The sequence below is a fragment of the Nomia melanderi genome, chromosome 6 (assembly GCF_051020985.1).
Source record: "Nomia melanderi isolate GNS246 chromosome 6, iyNomMela1, whole genome shotgun sequence".
Lineage (NCBI taxonomy): Eukaryota > Metazoa > Arthropoda > Insecta > Hymenoptera > Halictidae > Nomia > Nomia melanderi.
Window position 1 is genome coordinate 13,989,288 of NC_135004.1, and position 15,378 is coordinate 14,004,665.

At 47.2% G+C, this 15,378-nt stretch overlaps 1 protein-coding gene across 2 annotated transcripts in view; it reads left to right on the forward strand.

Annotated features, from left to right (window-relative positions):
* Positions 1-15,378, forward strand: part of Scgdelta (sarcoglycan delta) — a 260,585-nt gene that overhangs the window by 58,402 nt on the left and 186,805 nt on the right. Inside the window, exon 2 of one of the 2 annotated variants that reach the window (XM_076368310.1) lies at positions 13,029-13,288. The exons of the other annotated variant lie outside the window; for it this stretch is intronic. Coding sequence (XP_076224425.1) covers positions 13,094-13,288 — 195 coding nt within the window. The 5' untranslated portion in view covers positions 13,029-13,093. The remainder of the gene's footprint in view (positions 1-13,028; positions 13,289-15,378) is intronic. 2 annotated transcript variants of the gene reach the window in all.

Below are 15,378 nucleotides of genomic sequence, written 5' to 3' on the forward strand. Positions count from 1 at the left end.
GTCTTTCTTACCCTTGCACCCTTCTCACTCGCGTCTTTCATCCATGGTCAAAATTCACGCAGTCACGTACACGCTTTTCTTACGGTCTAGTCGCTCAGTTCCAGACACTCTTCCTCGCATTCTTTCAGCCAATCAAGATTTTCCGAACGTAGTCACACTATTTACCAAACTTCGCGCCTGCGCGCACACACAACAAACCAATCATCCCATACTCAGTCACTCATCTGGAAAAACCCTATACTATGTTCTTCGCTCGAAGGCTGTGCTGAGAGCACTGTTTAGTTGGAGGACATCTTCTTGTCAGGGTGACTCTCGATCTGTTTGTTGCACTCCAAAACTTGGGGATGCTTAATAATAAACTACCGGATGTGTCAAAATGATCTATTCCTGATGTCTTCAGTTTGGAAATTATTGGAAAGATGACAGACGTTTCTGTGAGGAATTATTGAAGGCATTGATTTGAATTATAAATCAATTAAAGTCTCGGTAGATGCACTCTTGACGTTTGCATAGAGGAATTTCGGGAAGTCGATTTAACTGCTCGGTAGCTGTAGTGTTGGGAAGACACCGATTGACGAAACGCAGGCGACTAGTGTTAGCTTTTCCTTCGCCGAGATTATCTTATACTTTACCTACCATTTTTGATGGAGGCAACTATTCGCTACTTGACAATGTGGTTTTCGTTAAGGAAGTGTGTTTTCACTTGCAAAGCTCAGATAGTTTAAAACCAAAGTACACGGGGATCCCGTAATGTCTATCTTGTTTCTTTTGTTTTACTGCGTACTTTTAATAAGTTACCGATTGTTACGTATTTAAAATCGAAAATCGATTAATAGGCTTCCAGTAGATAGTGTGTCCATCGGTAGATTAAGCGAGAAAATTTTCGTTGGCGGAATGTAATATTCTGGAAGCTTGTGGAAAGCGGAGGTGACCTATGAATTCTGCTGGCGTACGAGAAAATATATGAATTTATGAAAAGATTGACCACTGTGATTAACTTAGAAATCACTTGAATCTACGATAAGGTCTAAACGGATATTTTTGCTCGAATATTCATTACGCCGTTTCCTGTTGCTTCAGGACAGTGTAATTTTAACAAGCTATCGGTCGATAAGCTTCAGAAATCGGACACCCGGTTAATAGCTGCGGCTCGTTAAGCGTCGCCGTCGAAAAGTTTATTAACAGGCTTCCAATTGTTAAATCGTTGAAAAATCGCCGACGAATATCAAAGTAATTAAAATCGAAAACGTGTACGTTTAATTCACGAAAGAAGCTTAAGTGCCGCTTTTAAAGAGCGTATCTAGTCCAGATCACATTTATAATCCGTTCCCGTGCGGTCGACGAAACGAATCGGCACGAACCGTCCGTCGAAATGAGCCGTTTTGAAACTTTGTTACGCGACTTATGCAAAGTCGAAGGAAAATTGCTCGACCGTGTACGGCCGATTATCTAGCCGGGATCTGTGTAGCGCGTTCCATTACGTCGGAATGAAGAATGGCGCATTGGAATGGCCAATCGCGACGCAGATCGGCAGATCGGTTTTCTAATAACGGAGATGTTGGTAATGGCGGCGTTAAGAGGGGCGTAATTTTCTTCGCGCTAGTGCGTCCGTGCGTGTTGCACTTTTGCGCGAACCCCCCGTAGATCGATCCCTGACGCGGCAATATGGGGCCGGCCGAAAGGGGTTGGGGAGCAAACGCGGCGGCAGCGAGTTCAATTTATGTTGACTCGTGTGTCGCGAGAATGAGAACTCGGTCTCACCCGTCGAATATAAAACAATCGATCCCGGTTTTTGCGACCGTCTGCGTCAAGCTCCTCTTCCCACGATACATTTTAGAATAGGTCATCGAGTCGCTTGCGGACTTCGCTCTGACGTCGCACGGACGCCATCGCAATGAGGGCAAGACAAAAATTTATTTTCGAATGAATCCCTATGTTACAATACATATGTGCGAATAATTATGGAAGTCTAAGTCTAAATTTAAGAAAAATGAGTTTACTAGTTATCGCGTTATTTCAAACTAAATTGAAACAGAAGAAAGATGTATGACTTAGACCACTTTTATAATTATGAGTATATACCTAGAAATGAGAAACTCTGGTTGTTTTGACATGGTCCTCGTTTTCGGAGGAAATGAGTTTCAAGTTAGCATGTTGCCGTGATAAGACGGTGAACGACAATAGAATACTGCAGAAAAGCTGGAGTAAGTTTTAGAAACACATGTTTATTTCAAATAGCCGAATAAGAGAAATAATACTAATGCCACTTGGCGAGATAGAAGTACATTTTATTCGGCGTTAGTAAGTTCAGATCGCGCAAGTTAAGATCGCACGCGTTTCGAATCGATCGTCGTTCAGCTCAGCCGACACCTAATAAAATTCTCATCCCGACTATTTCCGTATTAGCCATCGAAACAACGCCCAAGGAGCTGAAATAATCGAGTGAAACGTCACACTGAAAATTTGTATTTTTAAAGACACCGAACGCCGGCGGAAGGCGGGGCTAAATTGATTTTCTATTTCAGGGGTAGTTATTTTACCAAAAGGACTCTGCCTTTGTAATTTTTAAAGCTTAGCCTCCCGGGAAATTTTATACCCCTTAATAATCCGGCTTTGTCTTTTGAGCCACGGGAGCTAAGCGTCCCGTCTCCTGAGAGATTTTTTCTCCCGAAACTCGGCGAGCCTGAATTTTAAATATCGCCCGGCTTCATTTGAATGTATGGAATAAACACACCGACGAAAGTTACATCGTCAGCTTCCACTCGAAATATATCTCCCGCTTCGATGAAGCGGTCGATTACGTCGCGCGTTCATTATATCGTAACCGGCTCCGCGGACCGTGACGTCCGCGTAGAATTAAAACGATCCGGTTTTACAGCGGTGTCCGTGAGATTCTTAATTGGGGACGAACGCCGGCGTCGTTCCCGAATCCCCCGACCGGCACGGAAATCGAAACTTTGCCGGTCGAGTCTTTGTCCGTGGGTAACGCCGGCAATTTTGGGAATTCCGCCCCGGTACGAGAGTACCCTACGAGTACCGAACGAGCAAGAACTTGCGCCGGGATTCTAACCAGGCGACACGACGCGGCCCGCATTATCTAGCCAAGCGGGACCAAAGTCTTCGAGAGCCAAGACGATTCCCCGGCGCCGATGACTTCGGGATTTCTGGACCGCGCGCCCGGCTCGCGCTCGCTCGCTCGCCTTTAGTATCCATTGGCCGACCGGTCTATCGGAAGGATTCGTTCGATCAATGGCTCATCGAAAACCCTTCATCCAGATGGGATCGGATTTCTTGTCCCGGGTCGGCTGCCGTTGTTCCCGGTCATGAATCACCGTGTTGCTGCGGAAGTTCGGGCAACTCCCGCTCGTTTACGATCATTGCCACCGTGGACGATCGGCCGGGGGGCGCGGCAACTTTTACCGCCCCGATGCCCGATCATTCCCCGCCGTTTTTACGGGGCCCCTGTTATAACTAGACTGCAGCTTTTATGCATTCGCCGGGTTTAAGGGTTCGAGAAATATAAAAAATGATGTAGTTCCCTGGGAGAGCGACGTTCCGAGTGGCTGTTGGTTTTCGGGGGAGGACTCGCCGGTAAAACCTCCGTGGCGTGGTGATTTAGTGGGGCTAATGTAGCCGGTGATAGTATCGAACTATCGTTTAACCCTTTGCCTTACAATAACCTCTGAAAATATACAAAAATTAAGGCAGATCCTGCCGAATTACGCGTCGAACGCTTAAATAATGGACAAACAGGAAACAATTTATCTTTTGCTGTTTTGGTAATTAAATCATTTGTTTGAAACTTAATATCACAAACATGAGAGTTTGAACTCGGTAGTGTCGACATTCGTCCGCAAAGGGTTAAACGGAGTTCAACCCTCTGCACTCGGATGTTTCTTACTAGAAATATTTACCATTTCTTTTCGAGGCAAAGACGATGTTCTTTGAGACTAATTGGAAGAGAAATTACCAGTACATAACAAAGCTGTTTTATTCCAATGTTTCACGTATCGAGGCATTATACAAAGTTTAACATTAAATATCACATTCTATAGTTTTACTGTGTCACCTCTCGAGGGTGAATACCCAAAGAGTTAATACACATAACTATTACTCGATTCCTTTGAATTCAAACGACTTATTACTCTCTGTATCAATAATTATATTATGCAGCAAATACATGCATAGAATATGCTCAGAATCTTTCACCTCTCCTCAGTCGATCATTCATTACAAACTGATGTACCAATTACACTTGAGAAATATATCATAAAGGGTTAAGACACCTCTCGTAAGCTCCTCGAGCTTACACACAGCTCGAAGCAAGTAGCTCGCGAGCGCGTTAAGAGACGAATCAGCATTAACCGGCGCCAGTAATCCAAAAGGGCCGGAGCAATGAAGTTTAATCAATACCCGATTGGTCTTGATTGCGCCGATCGATTCGTTACAATCTGCACGCGTACACGCGCTCGCCGCTGGGTAGACGGAGACAGCGCGAGCGGGCAAGTGAGAACGGTGGCCGAGTTTTCGCCGGCAGCCGCGCATTTACAAATTGCTCCGCGCGGTCGACAATTAGAGCCGCGGCTCGTTTGTTCCCGTTCAACGATTTACCCGACCGTGTTCCGCCCTCCTGACGGGATCCTTCGCGGCGAAGAATGCATTGCGCGGCGGCGCCGGCGGTCTCGCGGTAATTGGAAACCGAGAAACGTCTGATTAGCGGAGGAAAATCGCGGGATCCCGTCGAACTGCGGCGGTAGCTAAGTACGTACGACCGGTCCCTTGAAGCGGGTCCAACCGGAAACGCACGAACAGTGGGATCGCGCCGGGATTCTGCTCGAAGGGAATAGCAATAGCGGTTTAACCCACGGGAGCCTATTCGGGCTAGTGAATTTACGGTCACCATATCCAAGTGTTATTATGTCGAACGGCTCGATTGCGCAACGCGCGAATACAGACCACGACGAAATTTACGGTGCTTCGCGTATACATCGGCATTGTTCCGCTCCTCCGGCCGCGCGGCCACCGTATCGCGTTTTATGGTTTTCGTTTTATTATTTTCTCGTGTTTTTTGTTTTTTCATTATACATATATTCGCTCGTTCTCGGTCGAGGGAGCGTATTCGCCGTTTTCCCGGGGCCGGACGCGTGTCGCCGAAAAAGATTGGACAGACGACGCGACGCGGACGGGCGGCGAGGGCGCGGCGGCGGTGACGGCTGCGCGAATCGCGGGAAACAAAAATCCATCGGGAATGGACAATTTGTTTCCCAATCCACCTGTTCTCCCTGTCTCTTGATTTCTCCCTTTGTCGCAGATCATCCGGCACACCGATACCCCGAATTGTTTCGCCGGTTCACGGTACTATGTAACTAGCTCTACCGTTCCGGCCGTTTCTTGCAGGTTAATTGAGCGGAATCTAGCCGCCACGCCGGCCCGCTATTATGCTTCTTTTATCGAGTTCGCCGCCGGATTCGCGCATCGTTTCGTTTCGGGGCGAACCCTTGTTGACACGGAAATTGAGCGGCGCTGGAACACGCGATGATGGAACGACGGGGGGTGCGGATTATAAGGTCGTTTAAGCGTGATTTCGATTGTTATGAAGCTTTTATTGCCGTTGTCGAAGGGGGTAGGGCAAGAGAAATACGCTCGGGTAATGATTAAAGCAAAATTGAATTGCCCCGAGTAATGCGGCGCGATGCAACGTAACCCGGAAACATAATTTAACTTTATGATCTGGATTATCTAGAGAAACGTATAGATACCCGTTACCCTTTAGGTTGATAGTGAAATCGCGTAAACGCGGAAACATTTTAATTGAATTTTAAATGTTCGCATTATTGTCGCGGTTATTACCGCGTAATCCCCGATTAGTTGGCACCCTTTCCGCCAGAGCGGGTCGTAATGACATTAGCCCAATTGATGCGATTTCCGTTCGCGATAATCCTATGCGCCGGCAGTTCTTTCGCGTCCGCGATTTGTTGAAATTCATGGGAGTCAACCTCGCCGGGGAAAAATACGAGGTGGATCATCCCGGGGGACCCCGGAGTCATTTCGTACACAGAACCTTTAAGCCCGGGAGCAAGGATATACGGCGAGCGATATATCGGCGCGCCAGTTTACATCGCGATCCGCAAACGATGCGCATTACTTATGCACCGGCGAGTCCCGTCCCTTTGATTCCCTTCGAATTTCGCTTCTGCCCGGTGGAAGCCGCGCCGCCGTCAACTTTCCAGCCGGAGAAGTGAATTTCCCTCCGTAAGAAACTGTTTTTCCGCGGCGGGCCCGCGAACACGGGAACCGGCCGTAATCTCGCCGGAAAAAAAGGTTTCGCCGGTTTCGAACGGGAGAACCGTTGCCCCGATACTTTCCCGCAGACCTCACGGAAAACTTGAACGAGTTTGCGAAGTTGCCGGCATCGGAATTGCAAAGGGATTGTTTAGTCGCGTTGCGTTTCGAGGGAACCACCCCCTAATTTAATACTGCCGCGTGTAAAAGGTGTTGCGCCTAAGTTGAACGTTACAAGCAACTCTCCCGCCTTCGGCGAGTTTCACATTAATGCACTCGCATTATAATGTAAAAGTACTCCGAGACCTATGTCACAGATTTTTTGCCGACTTGTCCAGCGGGACCCTTCCGCGGGGATGAATTCGAAACTTTTGAAGTCCTTCGTGAATCTAATTAAAATTACCCGTTAGTCTTCAACCACTCTGGTGTACATTCGCCGTAGTCTAATAAATTTCATGCTCGCGTACGACGATACTAAGAACATAACTTCCTGTGTCTCTTAAACCGATATAATGATCTGTAGCAAGGTTCCTAGTAGGAACGTTTCGAAATGAATCGATTAATCAGCGAAAGAATAAGTGTAGCCAGCCGAGGGAACGAGCTTCCGACGTAAGTTCCCGAAAATCGTGATCGGAAACGTTCACCGACGATTAACCCGGACCGACGACAAACGTTTCGGCGCTCCGCGCGATTTGTCGCCGGTTTCACTCGGGAAAGAAACGGCTCCGAGGGTCGGGGGTTGAGTGGCGGAAACGTGCAGAACGCGCGACGATAAATTAGGCGGTTGAATAATATATAAACGTTCACGAAGTAATAAAGCGGTGTCGTTCACCGTGCTGCGAGGCCTGCCAGTCGATTTCGCGAGAATCGATTATCGATATATCGCCCCCGCGACATTCCTACCCCGCCCGGCTGACTTTCTGTTCCTCGATCCCTCTCTGTCACCGGTTTTTTTCCCTCGACCCCCATCCCGGCCGGCACCGCGCACCTTTCACGCTCTTCTCGAACCCGAGCTTCTTGCTTTCTCTTATTTGATCCTCTCTCCACCCTTCAATAACGGCCGGTGTGTACGTACGTGTATATACACGCGACCCCGCGGCCCCTCGTCCCCGGCCGCTGTAAGTCGAACTTCTGGTATAAGTTTTGCAGCGGTAGTTGCGCGCGCCGACCGGATGTACACCGTCGACGGTTGGATGTGCACGAGACCTAGGGCGTTTCACGCGGCGGAAAGTACGCAAAAGTTTACTGCTGATGGAGTGGCGCATTCTTCGATTCCGGCTTTACGGTCAAACGACGAGGCTGCGACTGCTGCTCGTCCCATTTTCTCTCTTCTCTCTTTCCTCTCTGCTTCTCCTCTCTTTCACTCTTTCTCCCTCTTCATTCTCTTAATTTCTCTCTTCCCTCTCGCTTCTGCCCTTTGTGTTAACCTCTATCTTTCTAATCACTCATTTATTCATTCATTCGCTTACTCGCTTCTCTCTTTCATTCCTCTCACTTGTTTCTCTGTTTGCTCCCTTTTTCTACATTCTTTTCACTCTTCCTCCCCTAACACGGTCGCTCATTCGCTCACTCATTTTCCCTCTATCTTTCCCTTCCTTTCCCTCGCGCAATCGCGCATTCACTGTACTACTGTACTATTCACGATACTACAGTTCCACTGGTACAGTGACGTCGCGACACACGAGTCTTCGAACACCCTTGCCATGATATTTCGATACGCGAAACGAACCGAAAGTAATCGCGACGCTTTTTCGTACGAAAAGACCCAGCCATCGCGTCATACCCCCCGGCCCCGACACGGTGTAGCCGACTCGCTATTTCATTCGTACACCGAGAGCGTAACACGTCCGGTTACGCGGTTCCAGTTTCACGGGATATTTCCCGCGGCAGCGCGACGGATTTTGCGCCGCGAGTATCGCCGGAAAATTCGGGAATCGCTGACTGCTGATAAGTTATCGCGGTAACCGGATTTTTTTATTAAATTTGAGTGATGCATAGGGGTTTTTTTCGCGGCGTGAGAGCGGGTTGTTCTTCGGCTCGAGGGAAGGAGGTTTAAATTTGGTAAGTCCGAAATACTTAATCTATTGTCTTCTAACGTCGAATCAGATTTTAGACAAGCGCGAATACCATTTACTTCGCGTCGATTGAAAGAAAACACTGTTCCCCATGAATAAATAATACCTCTCCCACGGGAAGTTCGTTAAAAATACAGCAAATCGTTTCCGCGACCTTAATCAGAAAAATAATTACAAACAGAGTCATTGAAAACACACAATCAATACGCTAAAAGTGCCCCGCTACAATCGATGTTTCCTCAAACATTGAATCCAACATATTTTCCAACGCAGCGCTAAAATCAACGCCCACTCTCCAAAATAGACAACTCAAACGCGAGGCAATATCTGCGATCATTTTCCTTTAACAAAAATCCCATGAAAACCATCGAGTATCACCTGATCTCACGCTCCGTCGTAATTTTCTTTCTTTTATTTATCACCGGAATACCACAAACCGCTGCCTATACCGTGTATCGGTGATCGTGCAACTCTCCGGCGACAAAGATTGTTTCCCGAATAGTTTTCGCCAGCGGACACGGCTATGCGCGCGTAGGTAGGTACGCTTAGCGTGTACGTGTATCGTGTAATCGTTAATTTTATCGATGTTGCCGTGCAATTGACGCGCCTGGTAAGCCGCGCCAGCTTGCCAATAATTTGCCGATGTAAACGGCGCCATCGGCGGCGGGGAGCGACGACTCGGCTCGACTCGACGCTATGCGACGCGACGCGACGCCATGACACCGGCCGGAGGATCGTCGATTTTACATGAAGTCGCTTGGCGATGTAACCGGTAAAATATTAAACTGCGTCATCGAGCCACCGGGCGCAAAGTACGTCTGATGTAGATCCGCCATTAGCACCGGGATACATTCGACGCTCGAGTAACCCGTGTACTTAGCCGCCCTCCCCAATAAACGCTAAACAACGCCGCCACGGGCTCTCGATAGAAAACCGTCGACAACTAAATTTCCCGCGAATGAATTTTTCCGTCTCCCCCTTTGTCATCGCGCGCAGAATTACCTAACAATATACTCCGGTCGAGAGGGAACGGTCGCATAGAAAAAAAAGGATTGTCGTTCAAATATGTTTCACTATTGAAATGTAATTGGAAGATAGAGACCGCGAGCGGGAGCGAGAGGAATGGACTTTATTCAAACCGTAATTTCATGTATGCGCTGCAACCACGCTCAGCGTATTGTAACGTACACACGCGTGCACGCGTACCGGCGCACTGTATAAAACAAAACAAATATTTTCGTCCGTACACAGACGGAGTCGTATTACATCCGGGTTATATTATTTAATAAAGAGAATAGCGGACCGTTGTCTGGCACGATCGAGTGGAACGGAAATATTTCGCGTTGCGCGCCGGTCGGACGGCCGATCTTTCATTTATCATGGTTTCCTCGACCATTGTAATTCCTCGGTCTCGTTTTTGCCTTACCGGAGGGAGCTATGAACGAGCAACTTTGCGCCCTTGTGTTTTATTTACGCGGTTACCCGATATCACACCGATGTATTTATGAATTCAATATCGCCTAGTGTTTCACGGACGCCCGTGTAAAAATGGTTGAAAAAAGAGCGAGCCCGGGAAGTTCGGGGCTCGCGGACGAAAAAAACCGTAGGAGAAGGGGGCGGAATGAAATAATGACGCGGAACAGGAACGCGCGGTCTCCGTCGACCGATTTTAACGGGCGGCTGTAACTGTGGCTCGGCCTTGTAAACTTAAAAATTTCAGCCCGGCCGGCCTACGCCGAAGTTCGGTCCGGTCGGATGTAAAAAAAAAAAAGAACGACGAGTCCTCGGCGCCGGACCGGTCAATAATTGCGCTTCCGTTAATGGCGGCCGGCCCGCGTCCGTTCTCCCGACCGCCGGGAAAAGTCTGGTCCTGCCGCGGGCTTGATTAACGCGGTTAATTTGTTGCAATTTGACCCCGGCCGAACCCACCCCCCAGATATCCAGGACGATCACCCCGCGAGCGTGAGTGTTCGTAAATAATTTACGAGTCGGAATTGTAATTTCGCATCGAACACGCTGTCGTCGCGGGGCTGACGCGATACGCTGAACGGTAATGCTAATTACAAAAAGTATTGGGTAATCAACTGGGGGAATTTCGTTTGAGCGATTACTTTGGTTGAATGTTCCTTTGTCGTTGCTTCTACGGAGTTCGTATAGGCTGGACCGAGGCGGGTCGGATCACAGGGTGAATCGGATTGAGATAAGAATCCAGCGCGTGTCTGTATCGCAGATTATATTTCTGATTTTGATTTGTTTCTGTTCTATGAGTAGGTTACTTTGGTTGAATGTTTTTTTTTCGTTACTTTCATGAAGTTTGCATAGGATGGACCGAGGCGAATCGGATCACAGGGTGAATTGGAAAAAATCCGAAGCGAAATACATGTATTATTCCGACCATTCTGGTATTAAAAATAGACGATGACCCGTTATTATTAATAGAGTAGAAGGAATAAAATAATTAGCCGGTGGATCGTCAGTGGCCGACACGAATACGCGATTAAATCTGCGGTCGGGATCGATCGGACGGCAAGGAGCTAATGGTGTACGAATAACGCGGTGGCAGTAGGTCAAACGCGGTCCCCGTTTAACGTCCACGAATAATGGATTATTAAAGACGATCTGGAGGATGATTCATTTCACAAGACACTGCTGTGCAGACGATGTCAAGCTGGCTCGTTTATTTCAATCACTCTCATTCCCTCGACACCACTGTGTTCTTTCAAAAATATTTTTGAATACGGAAAATGTAGAACACAATTACTACCCCTCGAATCTCCATCTTCTCTACTCTCCTTTATACTCAATTCTTCTTGAGCATTTTACTGTCGATCGTTTTTCATTCAATTAAATCTCCATTTCAAAACCTACTCGACAACACCGAACAAGGTGAAATATATACAGTACGTTTACAACAGAACTGCGATGCCTCGCTTCGATGTACCTACAGTGGAACTACAACAATTGCATAGTCCATCCCCTAAACTTGTTCGGAAAATAACAAATGATGTAACGAGTGACTTCAGAGAAACTGAAAATGAATCACTTGTACCGCTAACCGATCGTTAACCTGTTTCGTGCTACGGAAATTTCTATCATATTTTGCTTATGGACTGTATTGATTTTTTAAATAAAATATTAAGTTATATTCAAGTTTTTTCTTAAATTTTATATATTTTGATATCGTTTCTTGATGTTTTATACAGCTATTCTTGATCATATGTCCCTTGAAAATATTTTGTTACAAAAATTAACGTGTACCGCATGTGGTACACCGAACGTGTTAAACATATCTCAATGTGGCGTTCCAACGTGAACGTTTCCATTAAAAAACAAAAGCACACGTTCCAACCGTTCTCTCTCGTCATTCGACCGAGCACCGCAACTCCGTCGCAAACGTACTTTTAGGAAGTGCAACATCCAGAGTTATGCCGCGACGGAGCATCATCGGAAACGTTTTCCCCCCTCGTCGGGCTTTGCGCTGAAATATTTATTATCTTTTTATTAGCGTCGGCGAGGTTCGTTTTAAAACTCGAAAGGACGAGGCGGCGGGGGGTTGAAGGCGGGCGCGGTGCAAAAACGTCTTGTTTAATAACAGCATCCCTTGGAAGAACATCGGGCACATTCCGACGGAGTTCCGATGAATATTTTACGAAACTGTGTAAGCCGAGGGGCATAAGCCGGTTCCGGGGTCGGTCGGATGAATTGGAGAAAGGTGCGGGGGCGCGAGCGCGCGCGCGCACGCGGGCGCTGGTTGCGTCGATGCGAAGAGCTTTCTTGAGTACTCCTCGACCGAGACATTGGCGAATCCACGGTCGGGATCTCTAATTGCGAAACATTAATCCCTGCGTTCCAATTCCTTAGCCGGGGATCTCGTGAGAGGAAGGGGGACAGGGTGGAAGGGAAACAGTGGAGGAGGCGGCAGTGTCCTTTGGGAATCTCTTCTCGAGACTCGAGTCTCGACCCGTACATACAGGCCAGGACGTATGTATGTACTTATCTAGCTACGTACGTATGTATATATATATATATATGTATGTATGTATGTATGTATGTACGGAATAAGATAGAAGCCAGTCGAGGGACAGAGACATCGAAATGGCAGAATCTTCTCACGTAAAGGGACAGGGACAGGAAGAGGATGGCGTGGGAGGGTTGATGGGCCAGGCACAAAGACGATCGCAAGAAGAGCTGGATCTGGCTGTGATCTTCGGAATTCCGCCGGTAGAGAATTAACTATCAAAACGTGCCGGCCCGTTCTTTTATCTCGAGCGTTAAATACCCCGCGCCGTTTCGTTATTAATAACGGCACCGGCGGAATAATGAAAGTGTACGTGCACTATCTCAAAGCGGGACTCACCGATCGTTTTTACAAGAGATCACCTCGGGCGCGATCTCTTTGCATTCAGTACTGCACCCCCTTAATAAACACTTCTTAGATGAACGACACACGTAGCTCGCGTCTTTAGTTGTTGTTGAGCTCGAGTAGCGTTTCTACCCCTGCACTTTCTCTCTGCGTTCTCTCTTTTCTCCTTGTTTCTTGCCTCTCTCTTTTTTCTGAGTACTTCCTTTGCAGCCGTTCTACTCGTTGGTAAGATAATCTGTTGAAGCGACACCCGATAACGATAACGTGTCTGACAGTTGTTTGTTCTTTTCTGCTTTTCTCAACCGCAGTTGCGACTCGCAGTCCCGCCCTATTGGACGTAAGGGACGATGCTTACCGTGTAACTCAAAACCCCATGCGTGAGCTTAAGGAACGACCGGGACGAAGACAGCCGCTTAATCCGTTTAATCCGGCTTACCAGAATACGACTGGTTATCGTGAATCCCCGCATCGCATTACTTATACCGCAATCCCGGGGCCGTTTCAAAATTCGCTCCGCCAACCCGTGTACTTCCGGCCGCCCACGCGGAAGGAGGAGCGTCGGTACAAGGTAACACGATTCCATGTACTTTTATCGATCAACCGTCTCACCGTCTCACCTTGAATAGCTACACACGCACCATAGAATAGCGAGACGCCACTTCCCCCTGCCCCCCATCACCCACACCTTGAACAGTTGCAACCCTGAAATTTGTATCCAGTTGACGCATGACAAATGACCCTAATTCTAACAGATAGCAGCTGTTCGCTGACTTATCGTCGTATAGAATAATCCTACGATTAAGGGACGAATTCGTGATAGGGTTACCGACTCGAGAACCCGGTATCTTGGATGCCCGACTACCTGGACATCCGTTAGATACCTGGACAGCCGGGAATCGCCGGAGATTTCGCTTTCGAGGTTACGATCTGTAACTGCTAATTGGAGAAATTGATTTTTATACAATTTTACGGTTCGCGTAACTAGCATCGCGCGTTTGTTCAACGATTCATTGCGCACGTACAGTCGCAAATTTTAATTAAAACCTGCGGGAACTTCGAAAATTGCAGAATGTTAAACGCTGCACGGCACAGTATGAGGCTTGCATTCTTGCGCATTCATTTGCTCAGAAATAATATGAATATTACGAGATACGCATCAAAACAAATTCAAACTACGCTCGTTAATGTTTTTACCGTACGAATTCCTCTATTCCGCGTTCTACAGTTACCACGGCAACATCGCAACAATGCCAGATATTATCTTACCTCCATCATTTCCATAAATTCGTTCGCATACAATAATTATCAGCCGACCGCCCTTCCGAACGAAGGAAAAATATCGTTAGACACCCGACCGAAGATACCAATCGAATATCAAATACTTTCCTGATATTCGGGTTCGTTTAATTATTTCAGGCACGGGATCCTCCAATTATTCCATGTCGTAAACAAGTCATTTTCGACGACCCGACCGCAAAGGGCAGTCGAACTTAACCCTTTGCACAAGTTTTTCACTAGAAATATTCAATATTCTCCGATGAGACACAGACGATGTTCTTTGAAGCTAATTAACGAGAAAACATATATAAATTAAGAAGGACAGTTATTTTATTTCAATATTGCACATATTGATGCATCATGCAAAGCTTAACCCTTTGCACTCCGTAAGATAATAATAATAATAATACTAGTAATAAGTTTATAACTTCGTTTTTAGTCAAGCATAACTTTAAAATGTACACGCGTTTTTTTAATGACAAAGCAGGGTCTTAAATCTTTTACAGAGGCACGCTCCTAGCTGATAGTTCATATTAAAACTGATTCGGAGTTGCTGAAAGCTCATATAAAAAATTGCTCGGAGTGCAAAGGGTTAATATTATACATAAGACTTTATAATTTTACAAATCAAATCAAGTGCTGAAGTTATCTCTCGAGAGCAAAGGGTTAACAGTTATTCCATGTTCGATCGCCGTTATTTTCGCGACGCGAGGTAATACGTGACCGAGCGAGGGCCGTTTCATGCAAACCTCCGAAATCGACGGTGAAACGTCGGTTTCTTTGACGACGAGCCTCTCATCTAGCTCGTGGGCGATTCGATCGAAGCCGTGGGAGGGATCCGCAGGTCAGGTGTCGCGGAGCTTACAGCCCCCAAGTCCGTAAGATAGGCATTAGCATGCATAGGTTGGCCCGACGCATTTAGCAAACTCGCATCCCACCCCCTCGCACCCTTTTCGGTCGCCCGGCCTGTTCGCAGACCCGACTTCGGGTACTTCGGCGCTGGGGTGGGTTCACTCGAGCGAGGGGCGCAAACTGAGGGATGAGTAGCGGCGCGCGCGTCTTCATTCGCGACGGAGAACGTCGGCCGGGCTTTCTTCGCTTTTTGCCCTCGTCCCACGACCTGTCCGCTCAAGTATGCATAAATTTCACGCTCGTACACGTACCGACGTCGCTTGTTTCCGTTCTCAACGGAACGCGCGCGATTCTTGCTTATTAACACGTTCGCCACCGGTGTCACGTGTTTGCAAGCGTGTCCTTCACGCAAACTGAACGGTGAATTATTTTTTTACGAGCTGGTTTGCTGTGGGTAATTATTATTTTCATGGTAATATCGGTAATCGGTAATGTTTTGGGCGTTTACGGAAGTTGCTCATGTAGTCT